The following is a 19,843-nucleotide window of genomic DNA, read 5'->3' as shown; positions in this document are numbered from 1 at the left end:
TCCGGAATGAATTAAGTACTTAACCCAAGGTACCATTGTAGTGAGGTTTGGGTATAAAATTGACATTTTGGATAGCACTCGTTCTGATAGCAGGACCTGCAGGTATGCCACTAACAGTCAGGTGTGCTATTTAATGAACGTGTTACAATAAGGGAAGGCAGCTACTGGAAAGTAACTATCATGCATACCTCGGTAAAACCTATTCTAGCGTTTCAGTAATTGTCAGAATGCAGTCTGGACTACTTTATCCTTTTACAAAACTAGGTTTCACTATCCAGAACCAAAGACCAGCGCTGCCGACATGATCTAATGCAGAGGTGGGGAACCTTTTTTCAACCTTAAGGCCACATTCCCTCATAAGCAACCTTCCAGGGGCTGCACCATTGGGGTGGCGGGGCCAGAAGCAAAAGTGGGTGGAGCAACAAGTGCATGCATGCATTTCCAGAAACTAGTGTGTAGAAAAGGACCCCCCCAGTTTTTTATGGGTGAAAGAGTACCTGTAGTGAAAGGGAAGGGCAAGTGTTGAAACATTTGGGAGGAAGACTGACGTTTTTTCAGTACCAAATAAGGCAAAGCAAGTACCAAATATGTTTAGGAACTGAATACAGTGGTACCTCGTGTTAAGAACTTAATTCGTTCTGGAGGTCTGTTCTTAACCCGAAACTGTTCTTAATCTGAAGCACCACTTTAGCTAATGGGGACTCCTGCTGCTGCGCCGCCGGAGCATGATTTCTGTTCTCATCCTGAAGCAAAGTTCTTAACCCGAGGTAATATTTCTGGGTTAGCGGAGTCTGTAACCTGAAGCGTATGTAACCCGAGGTACCACTGTATTTTCTTCCTCTGTTGGAGGGCTATCATTCAAATTTATCCAGGGGCCTATAGTGTGCATTACAGTGGTGCCTCGCAAGACGAAAAGAATCCGTTCTGCGAGTCTCTTCGTCTAGCGGTTTTTTCGTCTTGCGAAGCAAGCCCATTGACGGATTAGCGCTATTAGCGGCTTTTAGCGGCTTATGGGCTTAGCGGATAAGCGGCTTAGCGGCTTAGAAAAAGGGGGGGAGGGGGAAAAAACCACAGGAACTCGTAAGACATTTTCGTCTTGCGAAGCAAGCCCATAGGAAATTCGTTTTGCGAAGCACCTCCAAAACAGAAAACTCTTTCGTCTAGCGAGTTTTCCGTCTTGCGAGGCATTCGTCTTGCGGGGCACCACTGTAAAGCACAAATATCCATAATGTAGGTGTGATTTCTACATAGGTGAAGCCCCTTTAAGAACATACAAGCAGCAAAGAAATGTTCCATCAATGTTGAAACTTACATATTTGCAGAGAACCTATATATTTATTCAGCTGCTCCAGTGTGGTGTTTGTGTTTCCTGCAGACAGGTTCTTCAGTTTCAAATGGAGCAGTAACTTCATATTTTACTTAGACTTTTCCTGCCCACATCCATCTCTCAGTGGCTTGAGATCCCTGTTGCTTTAGTAGCTGAGTCTTTTCTTTTGCAGAACTTTCTTAAAAGGACTAGGGTTATTTCTAAATCTATGAAAATGGTGGTTCTTTTTTTTATCGCTACTTGAGTGTATAAGTGACATGAATTTTTCAAAAAAAATAATTATACTTGCTTTAGATGTTTAACAGAAAAAAACGCCCAACAGAAGTTATTTTAAAAAAACATCTCTGTGCCAATATGAACCTTCTGAAAATGGTCTGGCAACAGCACACTAAGTACGTTGTGGTGTGTTAGCTGTGCAGTGAAGCACTCTCAGGACTCCTGTATCATGAGCCATCCCAAAAATATGGGCACTTTTGGGTGCAAGAGAACCACAGTTTAATTACAACCTCAGTTACCAGCTTTGGCATTGGTGAAAGAGGGTTCCTTAGACTGGAAACCCTGGCTAGTTGACAAACCAGCTTCTGCAAGAGATGAATACAAACAGCTGCTGCAGGTCAGCCACAATACCTGAAATAGTTCATAGTAGCTAAGCTTTAGGACATAAGAATGAAGAAGTGAAAATAGTCCAGTGGTAGCAAATGGTGTTTTCATGTCTTTTGTCCCAAGAGTGGGGAATCTGTGGACCTCCAAATGTTAATAGGCACTAACACCCATCAGCTCCCACCAGCATCACCAGTGGTTAGAGATGGTGGGAGTTGTGGTCCAGAAACATCTGGAAAGCCACAGGTTCTTTATCCTGCCTTTAGTGCCTAGCCCTCAGAAGGGTTCAGGTTTATATGAAATATCTTGCATATTTTTCTGCTTACTGGAGCTGATTGGAGCTGGAGTCCCAACAACAGCTGAAGAACTACAGGTTCCCCAACCCTGCTGAAATACCACTTCTGTTAACATTTTGCAGCTGTGTTGCATTTCTGCTGTGCTCCACTCTTAGCTGGCAATTAGGAAAGAAATTTATTAGAATCAAACACAGCTGATCTCTGAGATCACCCAAACATTTAGATCTTTGTGGAAGGATGCAGCTGGCAGTGTGCAGAGCAAGGAGAAGAGGTGAGGTCCCACTTAACAAACAATCATTTCTTAGGGAGGTATTCACATAAGAAATCCACAATTTACATTGATTCCTGTGGGAACATTTCTAATCAGCGATTTGTCCAATCTCCCTCCCTGCATGGTTTCTTTCCAAAGATGGCTGCTGCTGACCAACAAAGCATGAAGAAGGGAGTGGGCCAACTCCAGCTGTTCAGATATCTGAATATGTGGTATGTATAGCAAGGTTTGGGCATAATTATGTTTGGATAACTGAATTTTTGCATAAAGAGTGGGCAGATAGCAGGACCTACATGTAATATGGATGTTTACTGTTGATAATACTTTTCTCTCCTTCAGGCACCCTTACTTAAGATTCTTAATCCATTTCTAATTTTGCACCTGTGTGCCCATTCCTCAGACCAAAAGGTGCAGCCAAAAGTTGTGGCACTCCAATTCCCACCAGCCCCAGCCAACATGGCCTGTGGTCAGGGATAATGCAAACTATAGTCCCACAAATTCAGGAGGGTACCAGGTTAGCTCTAACCTTTTAGCATTATTCAGGCATTCTATCCCACATTATGGCAAGCCCCCCTAGCCCTTGTGTCACCATCGCCATTCCCACAGCTTTTTGCGTGTTAGGGACCGAGCCTCTGGAGCAGGGGGGCTTTTTATATACTCGTGCAGGGTCCCAGCACAATTTAGAAAGCCTGAAAGATCTTTCTTTCTCCTATGCAAAGAGAAACGGCTCCTTGCTCAAGTGGTACAGCCCCAGTGCATGATACAGAGGGCTGTGGGAGAGGCAACAATGACGTGAAAGGAGAGGGGCTGTGGAGGGCACCCCTGCTTGGGGAGCCTTGTGGATTGCTGCCACCACATAGTGAGGAAGTTCATTGGTTGTATGGTGGAGTTACAGAAGCTTAGCTAGAACAGACCCACCCCAAAAAAGGAAGGAAGCATGTGTATGTATGTGAAAGTACAGATTCACAAGTGGTAGTGCAGAGATAAAAAAAAAAGTATTGTGGGGTACAGAGTGGGAAAAGAGAGCAATGGGGAGGTAACAGTGCAGAGCAACTTTTCAGGTGAGGAAAGGAAAGGGAAGCGAAGGCTGTCTGAAATGCGAGAATGTAAGGAGATCTGTGGGTGAAGAAACCTGTACTGATGAAGATGGGGGTGGTGTGAGAAAGCACTGGTTTAAATTAGTAACAAAAATGCTTTTCTGAACATAGTGATGCAGCTCTCAATAAACATGTAATACCAATCCTCATAGTGCCTTGTATACCTCTGCTGCAAGGATGGCACTATCTTTTTCAAATGTGAAAGCAGTGGCCTAGCTTCTTATATAGTTGTATGGATAACTTTCCTTTGTACTTAGAGCAGAAACTACAGTGTGGGGGGGGGGGGCGGAATAATAATAATAATAATAATAATAATAATAATAATAATAATAGTTTTTATTATTTATACCCCGCCCATATATACCCCCCCTCTCACACACACTCACAAACACACACACACACACACCCCTGGAGTTCATGTATAACAATGAAACGGGATAGCTCAGTTAGAGCGTGGTGCTAACAATGTCAAGGCTGCAGGTTCAGTCCCGATAAGGGACAGCTGCATATTCTTGCACTGCAGCAGATTGGATTAGATGATCCTCAGGGTTCCTTCCAACACATTGATTCTATGAGAACAAACTGGATTTGAATTTAGTTGTAACAAAAGTAGAAGCAATTTTCTCTGTCTTGGGAGTCCAGCTGGTTCCATGAGATTGCCTTTCCCCATTTCCCTTTTTCATTCTGTGCTTTCTGACAATAAGAGAAATGTGATTTTAATCACCACAGCAAAGAGAGCTTTTACACGTTTATTTGCATAAATTCTCAAAGCGCACACATCGTTATCAGGATCAAAATCCTACATATAGCACAGCAGATTTGCTAGCTAGGCACTGACTTTTCACAAATCCTTTGATAGATGGTATACTGGGGGGAGGATAAACTTCAATGCGGGAGAGGCCTTGGCCAATCTGGTGCCCTCCAGATGTTTGGGACTACAACTCCCATCAGGCCCAGTTGGCATGGCCATGCTGCCAGAGACTGAGGGAAGCTGTAGTTCAGGTTGACCAAGGCTGGCCTATTGGAATCCATTCATATAAGGGCTGTAATCTCCAAACAATATACTTCTGGACTGAAGAGCTTGGGTGTTCTGCAGAGCAAAAACTTGACAACTACTGTAGATGGGGAAAGAATATCAAACACAACGACTGCAAGTGGAATTCAACATCACACAACCAGGGTATGCGGTGGTGGCTTCTGGCCAGATCTCACGAAGAGTTCCACGAGATCTCAGAGATCACGCTGGAAGCCATTGCCACACAATAAGCAATGCAGGAACTCATTTTGCTAGCATCCACTAGTGCAGTGGTGTCCAAACTTTTTTCAAAGAGGGCCAGATTTGATGAAGTGAAGGGCCATGAGGGCAAACCAAAGTTGTTGAGCTTTTTTTAGGACTGAAGTTGTTAAGGTTTCTTTTAGGATTTTGCCCCAGGAAATAAACTGCCACGGGGGCCGGATTAAACTAACTGGTGGGCCTGATTAGGCCCCCCAAATGGATTTTGGACATGCCTGCACTAGTGCAGCAAATTGGTTGAATGCCACTCTAAGTGTCTTAAATCCAATCTGAAGGATACAAAAAACCTTTCAGCATGGTCCAGAGGATGCTGGCCATGCATTTCATTTCACTTGCAAATCACTTTTGACACTGAAGAATCGGATTAAGATATGTGGGAGCAGGGAGACAGGAAGAGGTGCTTAAAAAAAAAGTAAAGCATACTCATAGAAGCATCCTCTATTTAAAAGCTTCCTAGCCGCTTTGGATGGCTAGAGGACTCGACTTTTCTTTGTTTTCAGACAATTCCAGGAAGCTTAAAGGCCATCTTAGATTATTACTTTGGCTGCGACCTTCTTGTGCAAGACTTATATTGCTGCCCTGATTTACAAATGCATTCTCTGTGCTCTGTTGCCTGGCAGCTGAATGTGCAAACCCACGCCATGGTAAAGCAAAGTGGGTGTGTGAGATGATTGGGAACTTCTGTTTGTGGGTATGCCCATACAAGCACACAGGCAGTAACAAGTTTTTGATGTGGCACTCCTGCACGTACAAACTGCCCCACAGAAAGCTACTTCTAAGTAAGTGTGCAAGAATCATAGCTGTGGGGGGGAAATTAAGGTGGCAATTTGTCCCACAGTTTTTGACATTATGGTACAGCAGAAAAATATAAGGGAATAGTCAAATCAGTCAAGCTGTACTCTTGAAAAAAATATAAAAGTAGTGATCTAGCTGTCAATTTCTCCCATATACACTTAACTGCTTTTTCCTGATGGTTTTGTTTTCTAAAGCATTGTTCTTCCAGGGGGGTTTACATCCCAGCTCTAAAATCATGTTTACTTAGAAACCTCAGGGAGTGCGATGGAGCTTACTTCCCAGTAATGCATGTTTACTTGGAAGTGCGTCACACCAATTTCCATGGCACATACTCCTAATTAGCTTTGTGTAGGTTGAAGCTTTAGAGCATAACATTAATTTTATTTTTACCCTGCCTTCTGCTCACGACAGAATCCACAAGGCAGCTCATAAAGACATATGACACTGCGGAGAGTGACTTACGAGCTTTGTCCCACGTATGCTTATAGCAATTTGCATTTTTGGACCATGTAACTGATTTTGTTATCAGTTTTCGTTCCCCCAAAGGCTGCACAAGCTTGATTAGCAGTAAACACCATGGAAATGTCTGTGCTTTTTCATTTCAGCTATTGATTGAACCGAAAGCATGAATGAGCACTGATTCTAGTTAGAACATTTTTGGTAAGCGCATTTCAATAATGACGATATAGTAAATTGCACATTTGATGAGATGTCTCTTTTAAGCTTCTGAAATGCGCAACACAGTTAGCTTGCAATGTGCTATGCTATTAGGAGTTTGACAATGACAGAAATCTATATATGTTACACGGGTCGCTGTAGATGGCACATGGCAAAAATATACAACTCATGTATAATCAACCCTTTGATTCACTGCACATTTAAACAGGAATAAATTGTCATTAGTAGCCTCATTAGAAACTGGGCCATGGAATTACAGGGCTTACTGAAATCAAGATGTTTGCCAGTGGCTAAGCTGGAAAGAGAATTACCCTCCATGATATTTGTAAGTGTGTGAATGTGTATAGGCAAACACAAGTGGGTACTACTTTCAAATGCTCCCTCTAGTTGAACAAAAAAACACCCCACCCTATCACATCAGGGAGAAAAGTTTAATTGCCAGCTATTTCCTTGCTGTCCTGGGTTTCTATTTGCAGAGCGATTGAAGACAAAACATAAGGGAGCCTTAAAAATATTTTTCCCCATCTGAAGTCTGAAGTGATTTAGTGCCCATTGTACCATAAGTATAAAGAAGGCAGCTAGCACAGCAATCCTATAATGTAAGTGCTATTGAGTTCTTCAACTGGGTTTACTCCTAGTTAAGTGACTCGAGGATTGCAGACTATACCACTGAATATACTGGCAACTTTGTTCTTGGACTGAAGTGAGGCTTTATTTCCAGCTGACATCATGATTTTGCACTAATGCTGGAGACAAGATTCCCACTTACCCCATTCAGAATGGAGGCTTCCTTATCAATCAAGGCTGACATGACATGAATGTTCATATCACCTCTTCCAACACAAGGAGGGATGAGTTTGTAAATGCTGATACCCCTCATATGTATAATGTTTAAAAATCAAGGTTTCTTGGAACAGCACACCAAATAATTGGCCTCTTTGGGCCACAATTAACAACAGCCAACTGCACAACATGGCAACTGCAGGGTTTCTCTTTGGCCCACTTCAAACATTGCAAAGTTAGCGGATAGATGACCATATATCCAGCAACAAATCAAAGCGAGACACAGTTCTTGCCTTACGTACATGCCACATGCTAGTTCCGAGTCCACGTTACATGTACATACTAGGAAGAGAGAGAGAGAAATGTGTATCCAAGTTAGATGTAATTAAATTAACCAAAGGCCCATATCCCATACTTGCCAGTGTGATAGCATGAGAAGCAGCCCTTTGAACAGTAATAGCTGGATACTGGACATAATATAAAATTAATTGTTAATATGTTGATGCAGAAAGTAGTAATGCAACATGCTTGGGAGCAGGGGAGGGAATGGCACACTGCCAGCTAGGTTGCAAATGCAAAATGGGTTTGTTTCTTAAAAAAAACAACTAAATAACAACACTAGACAAGTAGCAAGAGAAGTCCAGATAGGTACTGGCAGCCTGACTTCCCTGTTCAGCTGATGCCAAAGAAAATGAGCAGTAACCTCCAGGCAAGTCTTACTTGGGCCCTCCAAATTAGAGCGAAACTAGAGTCACCAGCCTTCTGTTTACGAATTTTATATCAATAGACATAAGCGGCATTAAAACATCACTTTCCATATAAGTGTAAAAAAAGAGGAAAAGGTTCTGGGAGCCACTTAGAGCTGGACACCAAAAGGTGTCAAGCACCAGCTTGTTTCTCTCCCTTGGAACAAGCGACAGGCCTCCTCCTGCTCCTCTCTAAAAGAAACAGGAACTTTGCACTTCAGGTTCAGTACAGTGAAGAAAGTACTGTGTTCCCTTACAGCTTATTCTAGACTAGAGTAACCAAAAGCCAAAAACAATGTTGCTTCATTATTATGCTTACAGAACAAATAAAAAGTATTTGTTTATATGACTTAGCAGATGTAACTTGGCGGAGGTGAAAAGGAGCTGGCTACAGGGTTGTTGGACCATTGTTCAGGAAGCAGCTGGGACCTGACTTCCTCCAAGGAAGTGGCAGCTGAGTGGCAGGGCCAAAGCCCTATAAAAAGGACGGCAGGGAGGGAGAAATGACCAAGGCTAAGAGGAACAGGCAACAGGGAATGTTGAGTAGCTGACACTGCAACTTCTACATATGGGTATATAATCCACCTGGGAACCTGACGATGAAGGGAGACAACTTTTTCACACGGCAGATTAATTAAGTTGTGGGACTTGAAGCTACAATATGTGATTGTCGTTAAATGGCTCTAAGGCAGGGTTAGACAAATTCACGGAGGATAAAGGTTTGTCAGTGGCCATTAGTCATGATGGCTATATCAAGCCTCCATTTTGAGAGGCAGCATGTTGTTTGAATAGTGTGGCACCAACAGGGTGGAGCCTGCGTTATACTGAGCCAGGCAATTGGTCCATCCCATTCAGGGTTGTCTATACTTACTGGCAACCGCTCTCCGGGCTTTCAGGTAGGAATCCTCCCAACTTTCCCTGGAGATGCTGGGGATTGAACCTGGGATTTGTACGTTTCAGTGCATGTAAGGCAGATGCCCAGGCTCTGAGCTATGGACTTTGTGCCTTGCTTGGGGACTCCCCAGGTGGGTCACTGTGGGAAACAGGATGCTGGACTAAACAAAACTGTTGGTCTCGTCCAGCTGGCCTTTTCTTGTGTCCTTATGCCCTTATTAACTTAGGCCTTTGCTTCTAGGCCCTTCTGGATTAGTTTTCTATTTTGCATTGGTAGCGATGATACTATAAATCCAGCAAGACTGAAGTTGCTCTTTGGGTGGGTAGATGAAGCCTATGTATTTCCACTCTGTTTTCTAGATTAATTTTTTAAAAAATGTTTGCACAGCTAATATTTCTGTGCAGGATCTGCACATGCAGAATTATAAAATTCTGCTGTCAAGAAATGCTTCTACAGAACTGTATAGACGAACTCTGAGCGCACTTAAGAGAGGAACTTAATTAGGATAGGGGGGACCATCTATTTCCACAGAGCCAAAGATACAAGGGGTTACAAAATGTATAATCATTACAACTCATTATCTGAATAGCTAAAATCACCGAGTCTGCAATGCATTCTCCTTTCAGCGCTGCAATTTCTTCTCCACACTTGACACTCTGAAGCTCTGAATGTTCTCCAGGTCATCTGGACAATGCACTTTGCAGCAGACAGTGGCTGCACATAAACACTCCGTCTTCTCTTCGCATAAAGCAGCAATTCATGATTCTGCAATGGCAGGCAGCAGGCAAGCTCTCACCTTTGCTTCTTTCCAAGCACTTTGGTATTCTGAAATCCAGTCACAGCTTGTGTTTCTTTTGTCAATGTGGAAGTATCCCACACAGCCTGCTCGGTTGCTCACCTCTCCCTTCACATTTTGATTATAAATGGAAGGCTTTGGCTGCTGCTCTCTTTCAGAGAAAGCTGCTGCCTTCAGAGTCTGCTGTCCCCTTTGCGAATATCTCAAAATCTTGGTGTCTGGAGGAGTTTCTCTGGGTGGGTGCAGCCAGATCGATTTACCATTAACAATGAGCGGGTCAGTCTCTTTCTGATATGGGCTACTTTCCAGAGTTGGCATCTTGCCTTGGTTTTTCAGACCTCTTAGCTCTGGGCAGCTGTTTTCTCTTTGCATTGGTCTTGGGGAGGGAAGTCTGGGGAAGCTGACAGCATCTGGTTTCTCCATAGCTTTTTCTCGAGGTTCAGATACACTGATGCCTTGAAAATTATGCTGTGAATGGTCAGTGTTCTCACTTCCATTAGGACATCTCCACTGATGAGTCCTCTCAGCTTCTGTGTATAACTCCTCTAGTGGGTCGGCTTTAGAGCTCGAGTAGGTTTTGATGCGATCTAGAATGGAGCTATTTCTTTCGAATGTCCTCACATTAGGCAGAATGTCAGTTATTTTATACCTGGAGACCATTTTTGGTGTCTCAGACAAGCTGAAGACCCTGCGACTATTATACAGCGTTCCCAGTTTCTCTGTGTCTTGGACTTTACGCTGACTCTCTGGTAGGACTGGAAAGGTAGGTCTTGCCAGCTGGCAGATAGACTGAAGGTAGTCTTCACCAGAAGAAGAATCTGGACTCGTGCAAGCATTTCCAAAACTTTTTGTGTTGCTTGTTATGTCATCTAGAATATCCTCAAGGGCTTCACTTATGGTGGGAAGAGGCTTTGCTATGTTCAGTCTTATCCGGGGAGCCATTACTGTAAAGAATATGCAGGATATAATTAGCCAATGGGAACGCACTACAAAGATGTTGCTGTAATGGTCACACTTTATAAGCAAGCATCATAGCTTAATAAATGGAAAGTTTCTGCTGAAGCAGAATACGGTTGTGAAAATTATAAGCTGGTTTGCAACTGAAGGGGAGCATGGAGGGAGGAGAGGGATGAAAGCCCTGTTGCATGGAAGTCTTTGTGGGCTTCTAGCAGGGCTGGTTAGTTGTAGCCAGCCCTGATAGTTTAACCCAGAGTTTTCCAAACTAGGGTCTCTAGCTGTTTTTTGACTACAACTCCCATCATCTCTAGCTACCAGAAGCAGTGGTCAGGGATGGTGGGAATTGTAGTTGCAACAACAGCAGGAGACCCAAGTTTGGAAACACTGCTTAACCCTTGGACTGAATATAAATTTCCTGATATATACTGTAAGTGTTTATGCTTGTGGTTTTATATATTTTATTTTTTTAAATAGACATAGTTGATATTTTAAATAAGTTTTTATTTTATTTTTTCACTGTTTTGTTACTTGGTTGGGTGCCACCCTCGGCTCCTATGGGTGTGAGGGAGAATAGGATAGCAATTTGATAAATAACCAGATAGGGCAAAGCGATGAAATGAGGAAAATTTGAGGTGGAGGAACTACTAGATTCAGAAGATTCAGACTGGGACAAGGTGGTGGTGTTTTTCTTTTTCCCCTTCCCCTTTCTGTGGTGTTTATTTGAGAATATGTTTATTTGAGAATAGGGACGCGGGTGGCCGATCAGAAGGTTGGTGGTTCAAATCCCCGCAACGGGGTGAGCTCCCATTGTTCGGTGCCTGCTCCTGCCAACCTAGCAATTCGAAAGCACATGAATGTGCAAGTAGATAAATAGGTACCGCTCCGGCAGGAAGGAAAACAGCGTTTCCGTGCGCAGCTCTGGTTCGCCAGAAGCGGCTTAGTCATGCTGGCCACATGACCTGGAAGCTGTTCGCCAGCTCCCTCGGCCAGTAAAGCGAGATGAGCACCGCAACCCCAGAGTCGTCTGCGACTGGACCTAACGGTCGGGGGTCCCTTTACCTTTACCTGTGTTCTCCCCATGGGCTCCGTGGGGTAGGGATCCATACTCCAGTGGATCCAAATCTCCTTCTGCACAGTGAAGGAGCAACAGGAGTGGGCCTTTCCACCCATAGAAAGGGAAACGTACAAATCATATCCCTCGCACTGCACCTCCCACCACATTTTTAAAAAAGAGTAAGAGAACCATTATGGTTGAAAAACAGCATACAAACGTTGTTAACCAAATATTAGTAATAAACTATTTCCCTGGGTTAGTGTTTTCTTTCTAAAGCAGTTTGTACCTCTGCCAAACTTTGGGTTTCCCCAAGCCTGCAATTATTGTTGTTATAATTTATTAGATTTATATGCCACCCTTCATCTGAAGAGCACAGGGTGGTTTGCAACATAAAAAACATAACAACGCCATCATCAATACTCCCAACACATTTAAAACACTATACATTGTTTAATCAGCCCAAGGCCTGGTTGAAGAGGTACCTAGCAATATGAATGAAACCTCCTTGGAGAGAGCATTCCACAAATGGGGAGCCACCACAGAAAAGGCCCGTTCTTGTGTTGCCACCCTCTGGACCTCTAATGGAGGATGCACACAGAGAGGCCCTCAGAGGATGGTCACAGGGTCTGGGTCCATTCATATGGGGAGAGTTGGTCCTTGATGCATTGTGGTCCTGAGCCATTTAAGGTTTTACAGGTCAAAGCCGTCACTTTAAATTGGAGCCAGAAACTATTCGGTAGCAAGTGCAGTGGGACCAGGATTGGCGTAGTATGCTCAAACCATCTTGCCTCGGTGAGCAACCTGGCTGCTGAATTCTGCACCAGCTGAAGTTTCGCTGAATGATGAGGAACAAGTTTGGGAGTAGGAGTTGGGGATAAATTCAGGAGCAAGGAGCCACAAAATATTGGATATGGCAACAAAGCAAATCTTAGCCAGGGTAATTGCAAAGAACCCTCAGCAGTCTTACCAAACTACAATTCCCAAGATTCTTCCAGGGAATACAAGGCAGATTCAAACCAGTTTAAAAGCCTGGGGTAGTTCTACCTCAAAAGGATAATTCCTTTCTCCTTGATATGGGAAGGATATATGTCCCATAGCAGTTGCCCTGACTTCTATAACACTTTACTCAACAGCTCTCTAGACCTACAACTGCACAACAAATAGCTCTTTCCACCTTTTCCTGTTTACTCACAGGGCCCAGGGGACATTGAATTCAGGTCACATCCACAGCATACATTTAAATCGCATAGCTTCCCCCAAAGAACCCTGGGAACTGCAGCTTTTTAAGAGGAATTGTAGTTCTGTGAGAAATTGAAGTTCTGCGAGTGGTGAACTACAGTTCCCAGGGTTCTTTGGGGGAAGTCATGTGCTTTAAAGGTACGGTGTGAGAGCTTTATTGCTCTTCTCAAACTACTATGTCTAGTTGCTTAAAAGGAAATCTTACTTTCTTTTGAGCTTTCCAGACGCTTAAGAGGACTGCCCTAGGCAGTGGGCTCTTGCCATTTAAATCTCCAGTTGAATCAAGAGAAAATGGAGGTATGTCTCTTTCTGCTCATTCTTCTCTTGGCCCTTTCCTCAGTCCCTCTCCTTCACCTGCTGTGGTGGTCAGGTTTCCTGATGCGCTACGCCAACCTTTGCCAACTTGGTGCCCACCACGCAGTAGTCCCCAAAAGATGGGAGGCTCCAGGCTGAAGAAAAAGGGAGGTGGGCAGATGATAGGAAGATGGTGGGAACCAGCCCCAAGGAGGCAGTGAAGAAATGCAAAATGTAACAGTGGCAACTTGGTAAGAAAAAAAGGCAATAGAATTCAGTATTTACTGGCTGGGGTGGGGAAAGATTACTTTAAAAGCCATTGTAGCATCTTAATCTCTCTCTCTCTCTGTTCCTCTTTCCTTTATTAACTCCCACAGTTGTGCAGTGCCTTTATTAGGAGTATCCAAAATGTCACAAATTACTAAGCTGTTGATTTCTCTTGAAGGCTTCATCAGGCAAGATGCTGCACCAAGTGGGTGTTGGGGAAATGAGGCGGGAACAGGGGAGAAAGTCCTAGAATTAGGCTTGATGTCATAGCCCCACGATGCATCGAAACCCCGATGTAACTGACCTTTTCACCTCAGGTCCTTGGCGCAGCATAGTAGTACACTGGTAGTAAGCCTTGCTTACATCAGTAGGATTGGCAAACACACCAAATAAAGATCTCCCTGGCATTATTGCTCCCGTGGCCATTATGAACAGAGGTCACAATGTGGCTCCCTTCCTCCACTGCTACTCCAGGCACCCTCTGGTTTTTCCTGCTTCCTTGGTCACAAAAATGGCAAGCACTAAGCTGGCAACAGTGGCCTAATCCATACTTGTATATTTATTCCCACCCCCACCCCCCAGCCCTGCCTCCTTTGAGCTCTAAATTCTCACCACAACATTCATTATGACCGACCACATTTTCTGTTAGAACGCTCTTGCTCCCTTCTTACCTGACTGTTGTTTGTGGCAGCTACGGCTGGACTGTTTCGAAATCTCCTGGCTCAGCGTCTCTCTTCTGCGCTGTCTGTTCTCCTTGATTTCCAGCACTGAGTGTGTTGCTGTCTAAACCAAGGCTGCACATCAGGGTAGCAGCTTCCAGTCAGCTGATTCAGCTGCTTTTTGGCTGCCGCTGCTAAATATAGACTGGTAGATGCCACTCTGTTTCCCAAGCATTCTAATATGATAAGTGCCTTGTCTTACTGGAAGGGTAGAAAGCAGGGAATCTGGGCGGGGGGAGCACAACAGTTCAGAGATGATCTCCATGGCAAACAGAAGAGCACAAACTTGTGCTTTATTTTCTGAATTATTCAATAGGCCCAGGGCACTGGAAAAGGAGTGGCTATATGTGCTGTGCATTTGCATCCGTAGGAAGCAGTTAGCAGAGCATTAAACCAAATTCCAAGCTGCTGGCTCTTCTTTTGGTGTGGGAAGTGGAATATATATATATATATATATATATATATATATATATATATATATATGCATGTGGAGGCTACGGTTAACAGGAATTTGCTTTCTGCTTTCAAATAATCTGGGGTGACCAAATTCATCTCTGTATTCCAAAGCACAGATACGAAATCTGTGCCCCCCTCCCATATGTTGGCTGGCTAACTCCCAGCCAGCAGGGCCAATCACAGAATTGTAGAGTTGGAAGGGACCCCAAGGGTCATCTAGGCCAACCCCCTGCAAAGCAGGAATCTTTGGCCCAACATAGGGATTGAACCCACAACCCTGAGATTAAGTCTCATGCTCTACTGACTGAGCTATCCCAGCTCCAATGACCAGGAATTGCAGTCTAGCAATATCTGGAGGGTCAGGTTCCCCACAGAAAATAGAAAACAGTCTCTGTCTGTCTGCCTGTCTCTCTCTGAGACACACACACACATTTAGAGATACTGTCTGTTTAGATGAAAAAATCCCTTCATAAAAAAAAAAAACATTTAAAGAGGTCATTTTTCACATCTAAGAGGAACAATGCATTTCCTCTAATATTCTCAAAAGGACAAATTTACAGAGGTTTTGTTAATATGCAAATTTGTGTACATTTATTTTATAAAAAGACAGAGGATGATTTGACAGCTCTAGTTATAGGCTTTATTGATCCACATACAGAAGTATGTTAATAATGCATTACATCAAGCAGAATGAAGCATTTTCTCTATATGGCTCCGCAGCTTTTAATTATTGATGGCCTAAAAGCATTTTTTAAATGTCTTTAGTGTCACATGCATATTTCAAAAGCACTCGTTCTGCGTCCAAAGCGTTCCTTTAATATAGCATAAAATAGGCTTTTATTTACCTCCTAAGCGACTGTTTTTCTTCTGGTGTTTCTTCAGTTGGTTGTCAAAATCAGAGATGGAACCTTTGAAGAATCCCTTGTTTTTATAGTGCCTGAAGCTGAAGAATGTTTCAGAATTTATACCTTTAAAGGAATGTCATAAATCAGTAGGGGCCTGGAGGGAAGAGGGTGGCAGGGCAGTCCTGGCTCAGACAAGCAGATAACTAGTTAACAGACTGAAACCATGGGGTTGCCCTTTAACTTGTAGCTTTCTGGGTATTTGCTCCTGAGCCCACGGCTGCGGGAGAAGAACACATTCTTGAAAGTGCCCAACATATCTGTAATGGTTATAGGGGTTGCTCGTGCGTAAGTTGCCGCCACTCCTGGCTAGGTTGCCTGGTTAAACCTTTTCTGTCTGGACAGCCCTTCACTTCGTGGCTGTTTCAGTCGCTAGCAGAATCCGTCAGTGGGCGTTTCTTGAACCTCTTCCAGCATAGAAGTTCTTTGACGCCAAGTCTCCGCCTACTCTCCCTGCGCGGAAGTCTTCTGCGCAGGGTGGGTGTGGGCAGCGGAGGACCCGTGCTCTCCCCGCTGGTCTCTGGCGAGGAGTCCTGGAGCCCTCTTGCCGATTCCCCCATCTGCCCCCCTTTCTCCCTGGTGTCACGCTGATTTCCTTCCCCAGCCGATGAGCTGCCTCTCTCCCTGCTAGGCCCTTCTCCAGCATCGCTTTGGAGCCTTGCCTCGGCCTCTAGCTCCGATGGCAGTTCCCTGACATCCACCTCCCCCCCAGGACCCCCTCCACCCCCGGCCCGACCTTTTGATCCAACTTCGTCCTTTTCCTCGGCCGACGATGCGGGGAATCCCCGGAAGGTGCTGTCGCCATCCTCTGAGGATTCAAAACCCGCTTCCCACCCGCTCCGATCTCTTCCCGTGGGGTGGGCCTCCCAGTCTGATTCTTCTCCCTCTGAGGCTTCTCCTCCCTCCTCTTCGGAGGCAGGAAAACCCACAAAGTCCTCCTCGTCATCTGTGGTTCCAAACTGCTCCTCCCAGAATCTCACTAGTGGTTTTGGTTTATCTGGGAACAGGCTGTGGAACTCCTCCACAAGAAACCCGTCATTGATTGCCTCCGCGGGAACCCACGTGTTTTCTGACCCGGGTTTTCCCTCCCAAGCTACCAAGTACTCCACCTTGCGCCCTCGCCACCTTGAATCGAGTATTTCCGTGGCTTGGTTGTGGTGTTCCCTCTCCTCTACCTGCGGGTGTGTGGTGACTTCTCCCTCCCTCCCCGGGAATTCCCGCCCCTCCCTGTACGGTGAGAGTAGGGACCTATGGAACACCGGGTGTATCTTCATGCTGTCAGGCAACTTGAGCTTGAATGCCACAGGGTTCACCTGCTGTGTTACCTCAAAAGGTCCCAGCCACCTCGGCTGCAACGTCTTGCACCCTCCCTTAAAGGGTAACCCTTGGGTAGACAACCACACCCGGTCTCCCACCCTTCCCGACGGTGCTTGTCTGCCTGCCTCTTGTAAATTTCCTTGGCCCGCTCCAAGTTCATCTTGAGTTGCTGGTGCAAGGCCTCCATTTCTTCCACAAACTGCTCTGCCGCAGGTACACTCCATCCTTCCTCCCCCCTCCCCGGGAAGGCCCTGGGGTGACATCCATAACTGGCCATGAACGGGCTCATTCCCGTGGACACATGTTCAGTGTTATCGTATGCAAATTCAGCCAGCACTAGTTTCTCTACCCAGTCGTTCTGTCTCTCGCTGACGTAGCAGCGTAGGTATTGCTGGAGTATACTGTTCGCTTTTTCTGCTTGCCCGTTGGTTTCCAGGTGTCTCGCCGTCGAGAAGCCCACCTCGACCTGCAGCAAGCTCATGAGCTTCCTCCAGAACCGGGAAGTAAATTTTTTCCCACGATCTGAGATGACCCTCGAGGGAGCCCCATGCAGCCTGAAGATGTGATCCACAAACAACCTGGCTGTTTTCTCTGCTGTCACCGCATGTGAGCAAGCTATGAAATGGCACATTTTTGTCAGTAGATCGACTACTACCATGACTGCTGTCTTCCCTCTTGACTTGGGCAAATCTGTCATAAAATCTATGGACACCACCTCCCAGAGTTTTCCCAGTAACCCTGCAGGGGCAGCCCTCTCCCCCTTCGCCCTCTGGCAGCGGTCGCACCCCCGCACATATTCCCGTACATCTTCCGTTACCCTTGGCCACCAGAACTCCCTGGTCACAAGCAGCATGGTCTTGGGCTGACCAAAGTGCCCTGCTGTTGGGTTGTCGTGGAGTTGTTTAAGTACACTTCCCCTCAAGGTCTCCCCTGGTACGTACAGCGCCCCCTTGTAGTACAGTAGCCCTTCCTTTTCCTCAAACCCTCCATGGTTTTCCCTTCCGTCCCGGAGTTCCCTGATTTTAGTTTGAGCGAATTTGTCGTTTCTAGTAAGCCCGGCCAGTTCTCGTTTCCCAACCAACACTCCCCCACACACCCATCGGTTCTCGGGGAACACGTGTCTGACTTCCGGCGGTCCCTCTCCTTCCATGTACTCCGGCTTCCAGGAGAGAGCATCTGCTCTTACGTTTTCCTCTCCCGGCACGTACCGGATCTCGAAGGAAAACTTGGAGAACTCCTGTGCCCATCGAATCTGTCTCTGGTTGAGTACTCGTGCAGTCCTCCAGTATTCCAAGTTCTTGTGATCCGTACACACCTGGATCTTGTGCTGCGCCCCTATTAGCAGATGTCTCCATCGTCGAAATGCTGCATAAATTGCAAGCAGTTCGCGGTCATACACCGTGTAGTTTTGCTCCAACTTGCTCAGCTTCCTCGAGAAAAAGGCGCACGGCCTCCAGCTCTGCTGGGCCCCTGGCTGCAACAGTACCGCTCCGATGGCTCGGTCTGACGCGTCGGTCTCCAGCCTCATGGGCTTCTGCAGATCCACGTGCAGGAGCTGCTCTTCCTAAGCGAACGCCTTCTTCAGTCTTTCAAAGGATTGCTGGGCCCTTTCTGTCCAGACGAACTTCTTTTTGCTACTGAGACAATCTGTGATGGGCACTGTCAAGTGGGCGAAGTTCTTGATGAACTTCCGGTAGAAGTTGCTGAACCCTAGGAACCTCTGCACGTCCTTCCGGGTTTTGGGGGCCTTCCATTCCAGCACCGCCTGCACCTTGCTGGGGTCCATAGCTAGGCCCTTGTCTGACAACTTGTACCCCAGAAACTCAACCTCTCTTGCGTGAAATTGGCATTTTTCCAGCTTGACCCACAACTGGTGCTTCTGCAGTCTCTTTAGCACTTCCCTGACGTCTCTGACATGTTGCTTCTCATTGTCAGAATAGATTAAGACGTCGTCCAAAAAGGCTATGCAGTTCTTGTACAGCAAGGACCCCAACACGTGGTGCATGAATGCTTGAAAGCAGGCGGAGCCCGACTGTAATCCAAATGGCATAACTAAGTACTCAAAGGCCCCCAGGGGGGTGAACATGGTGGTTTTCCATTCGTCCCCCTCCCTCATCCTAATCAAATTGTACGCTCCCCGGAGGTCCAGCTTAGTAAAGATTTTCCCCTGCCTCACCCGTGTTAAAATGTCGTCAAACCTGGGCATTGGGAAGGTCACGGGTTCTGATACAAGGTTCAAGGCCCTGAAATCTACGACTAATCTAGGCTGATTAGTATCCTTTTTGTCCACAAAGAACACCGGACTGCCCCCCACCGCCTTTGATTCTCTTATGAAACCTCTTTTCAGGTTCTTGTCAATAAATTCCTGCAACTCCTGCATTTCCCGGTCAGACATGGCATACAGCTTACCCACCGGCAGCTGAGCCCCTGGGAGTAAGTTGATTTGGCAGTCAAAGGGCCTATGGGGGGGTAGTCTATCCGCCTCCTTCTCGCTGAAGACCTCCTGCAGGTCAGCATAGGGCAGGGAAAGCTTCAGCTGCAAAGGAACAATCTGGAGCCTTAAAGCATGGTCCTGATTTTTCCTTGGCAAGCATGGCTTGCATCTTTTACATTTGGTGCCAAATGCAAGCTCTACTGGGATGGATTCCACTTGGACCAATCCCTTGCCAGGATGGACCATCCCTTGCCAGGCCTTTCTTTGAGGGCAGACCCTGGCAAAATGTCCTGGCCGTTGGCAGAGGAAACACTTCTTGGTGGTTTTCCAATCCTTTCCCTCCCTCTTGCGACCTTCACTAGAGTTTGAAACCTCTCTCTCGCGCGCACCATCTATTTCCATTGGCTCAGCTGGCTGGGAAGGCTGCCTCGGTATTTCAGGAATGTGGTAGTCATGGCAACATTCCCCTCTCCCTTCGCGCTTCTCCTGAGCCCGCGCTTCCTGTCTTACTCCAATCGCAAGCACAGCCTTGGTCAGCTGATCCATCGACTGTGGGCAGGGTGCGCGGGAAAGCTCGTCCTTCACAGTTGGGGACAACCCCTCCTCAAACAACATTTGAATGGGTT

The 19,843-nt window shown here is 45.8% G+C and overlaps 1 protein-coding gene across 1 annotated transcript; it reads right to left on the bottom strand.

Moving 5' to 3' along the window:
* Positions 1 to 4,326: 4,326 nt before the first annotated feature.
* Positions 4,327 to 14,335, bottom strand: LOC310755819 (uncharacterized protein). Its single transcript, XM_083599097.1, has 2 exons — positions 14,061 to 14,335; positions 4,327 to 10,522 (listed from the first exon to the last, which is right to left on the bottom strand). Exon 2 carries the CDS (start codon positions 10,518 to 10,520, stop codon positions 9,540 to 9,542), a length of 981 nt encoding a protein of 326 aa, XP_083455223.1. The 5' UTR covers positions 10,521 to 10,522; positions 14,061 to 14,335; the 3' UTR covers positions 4,327 to 9,539.
* Between the last annotated feature and the right edge of the window lie 5,508 nt (positions 14,336 to 19,843).

This window comes from Podarcis filfolensis (genome assembly GCF_964270895.1).
Source record: "Podarcis filfolensis genome assembly, chromosome: 2".
In the NCBI taxonomy this organism is placed as follows: Eukaryota; Metazoa; Chordata; class Lepidosauria; order Squamata; family Lacertidae; genus Podarcis; species Podarcis filfolensis.
This window is presented reverse-complemented; position numbering and strand designations above follow the sequence as displayed.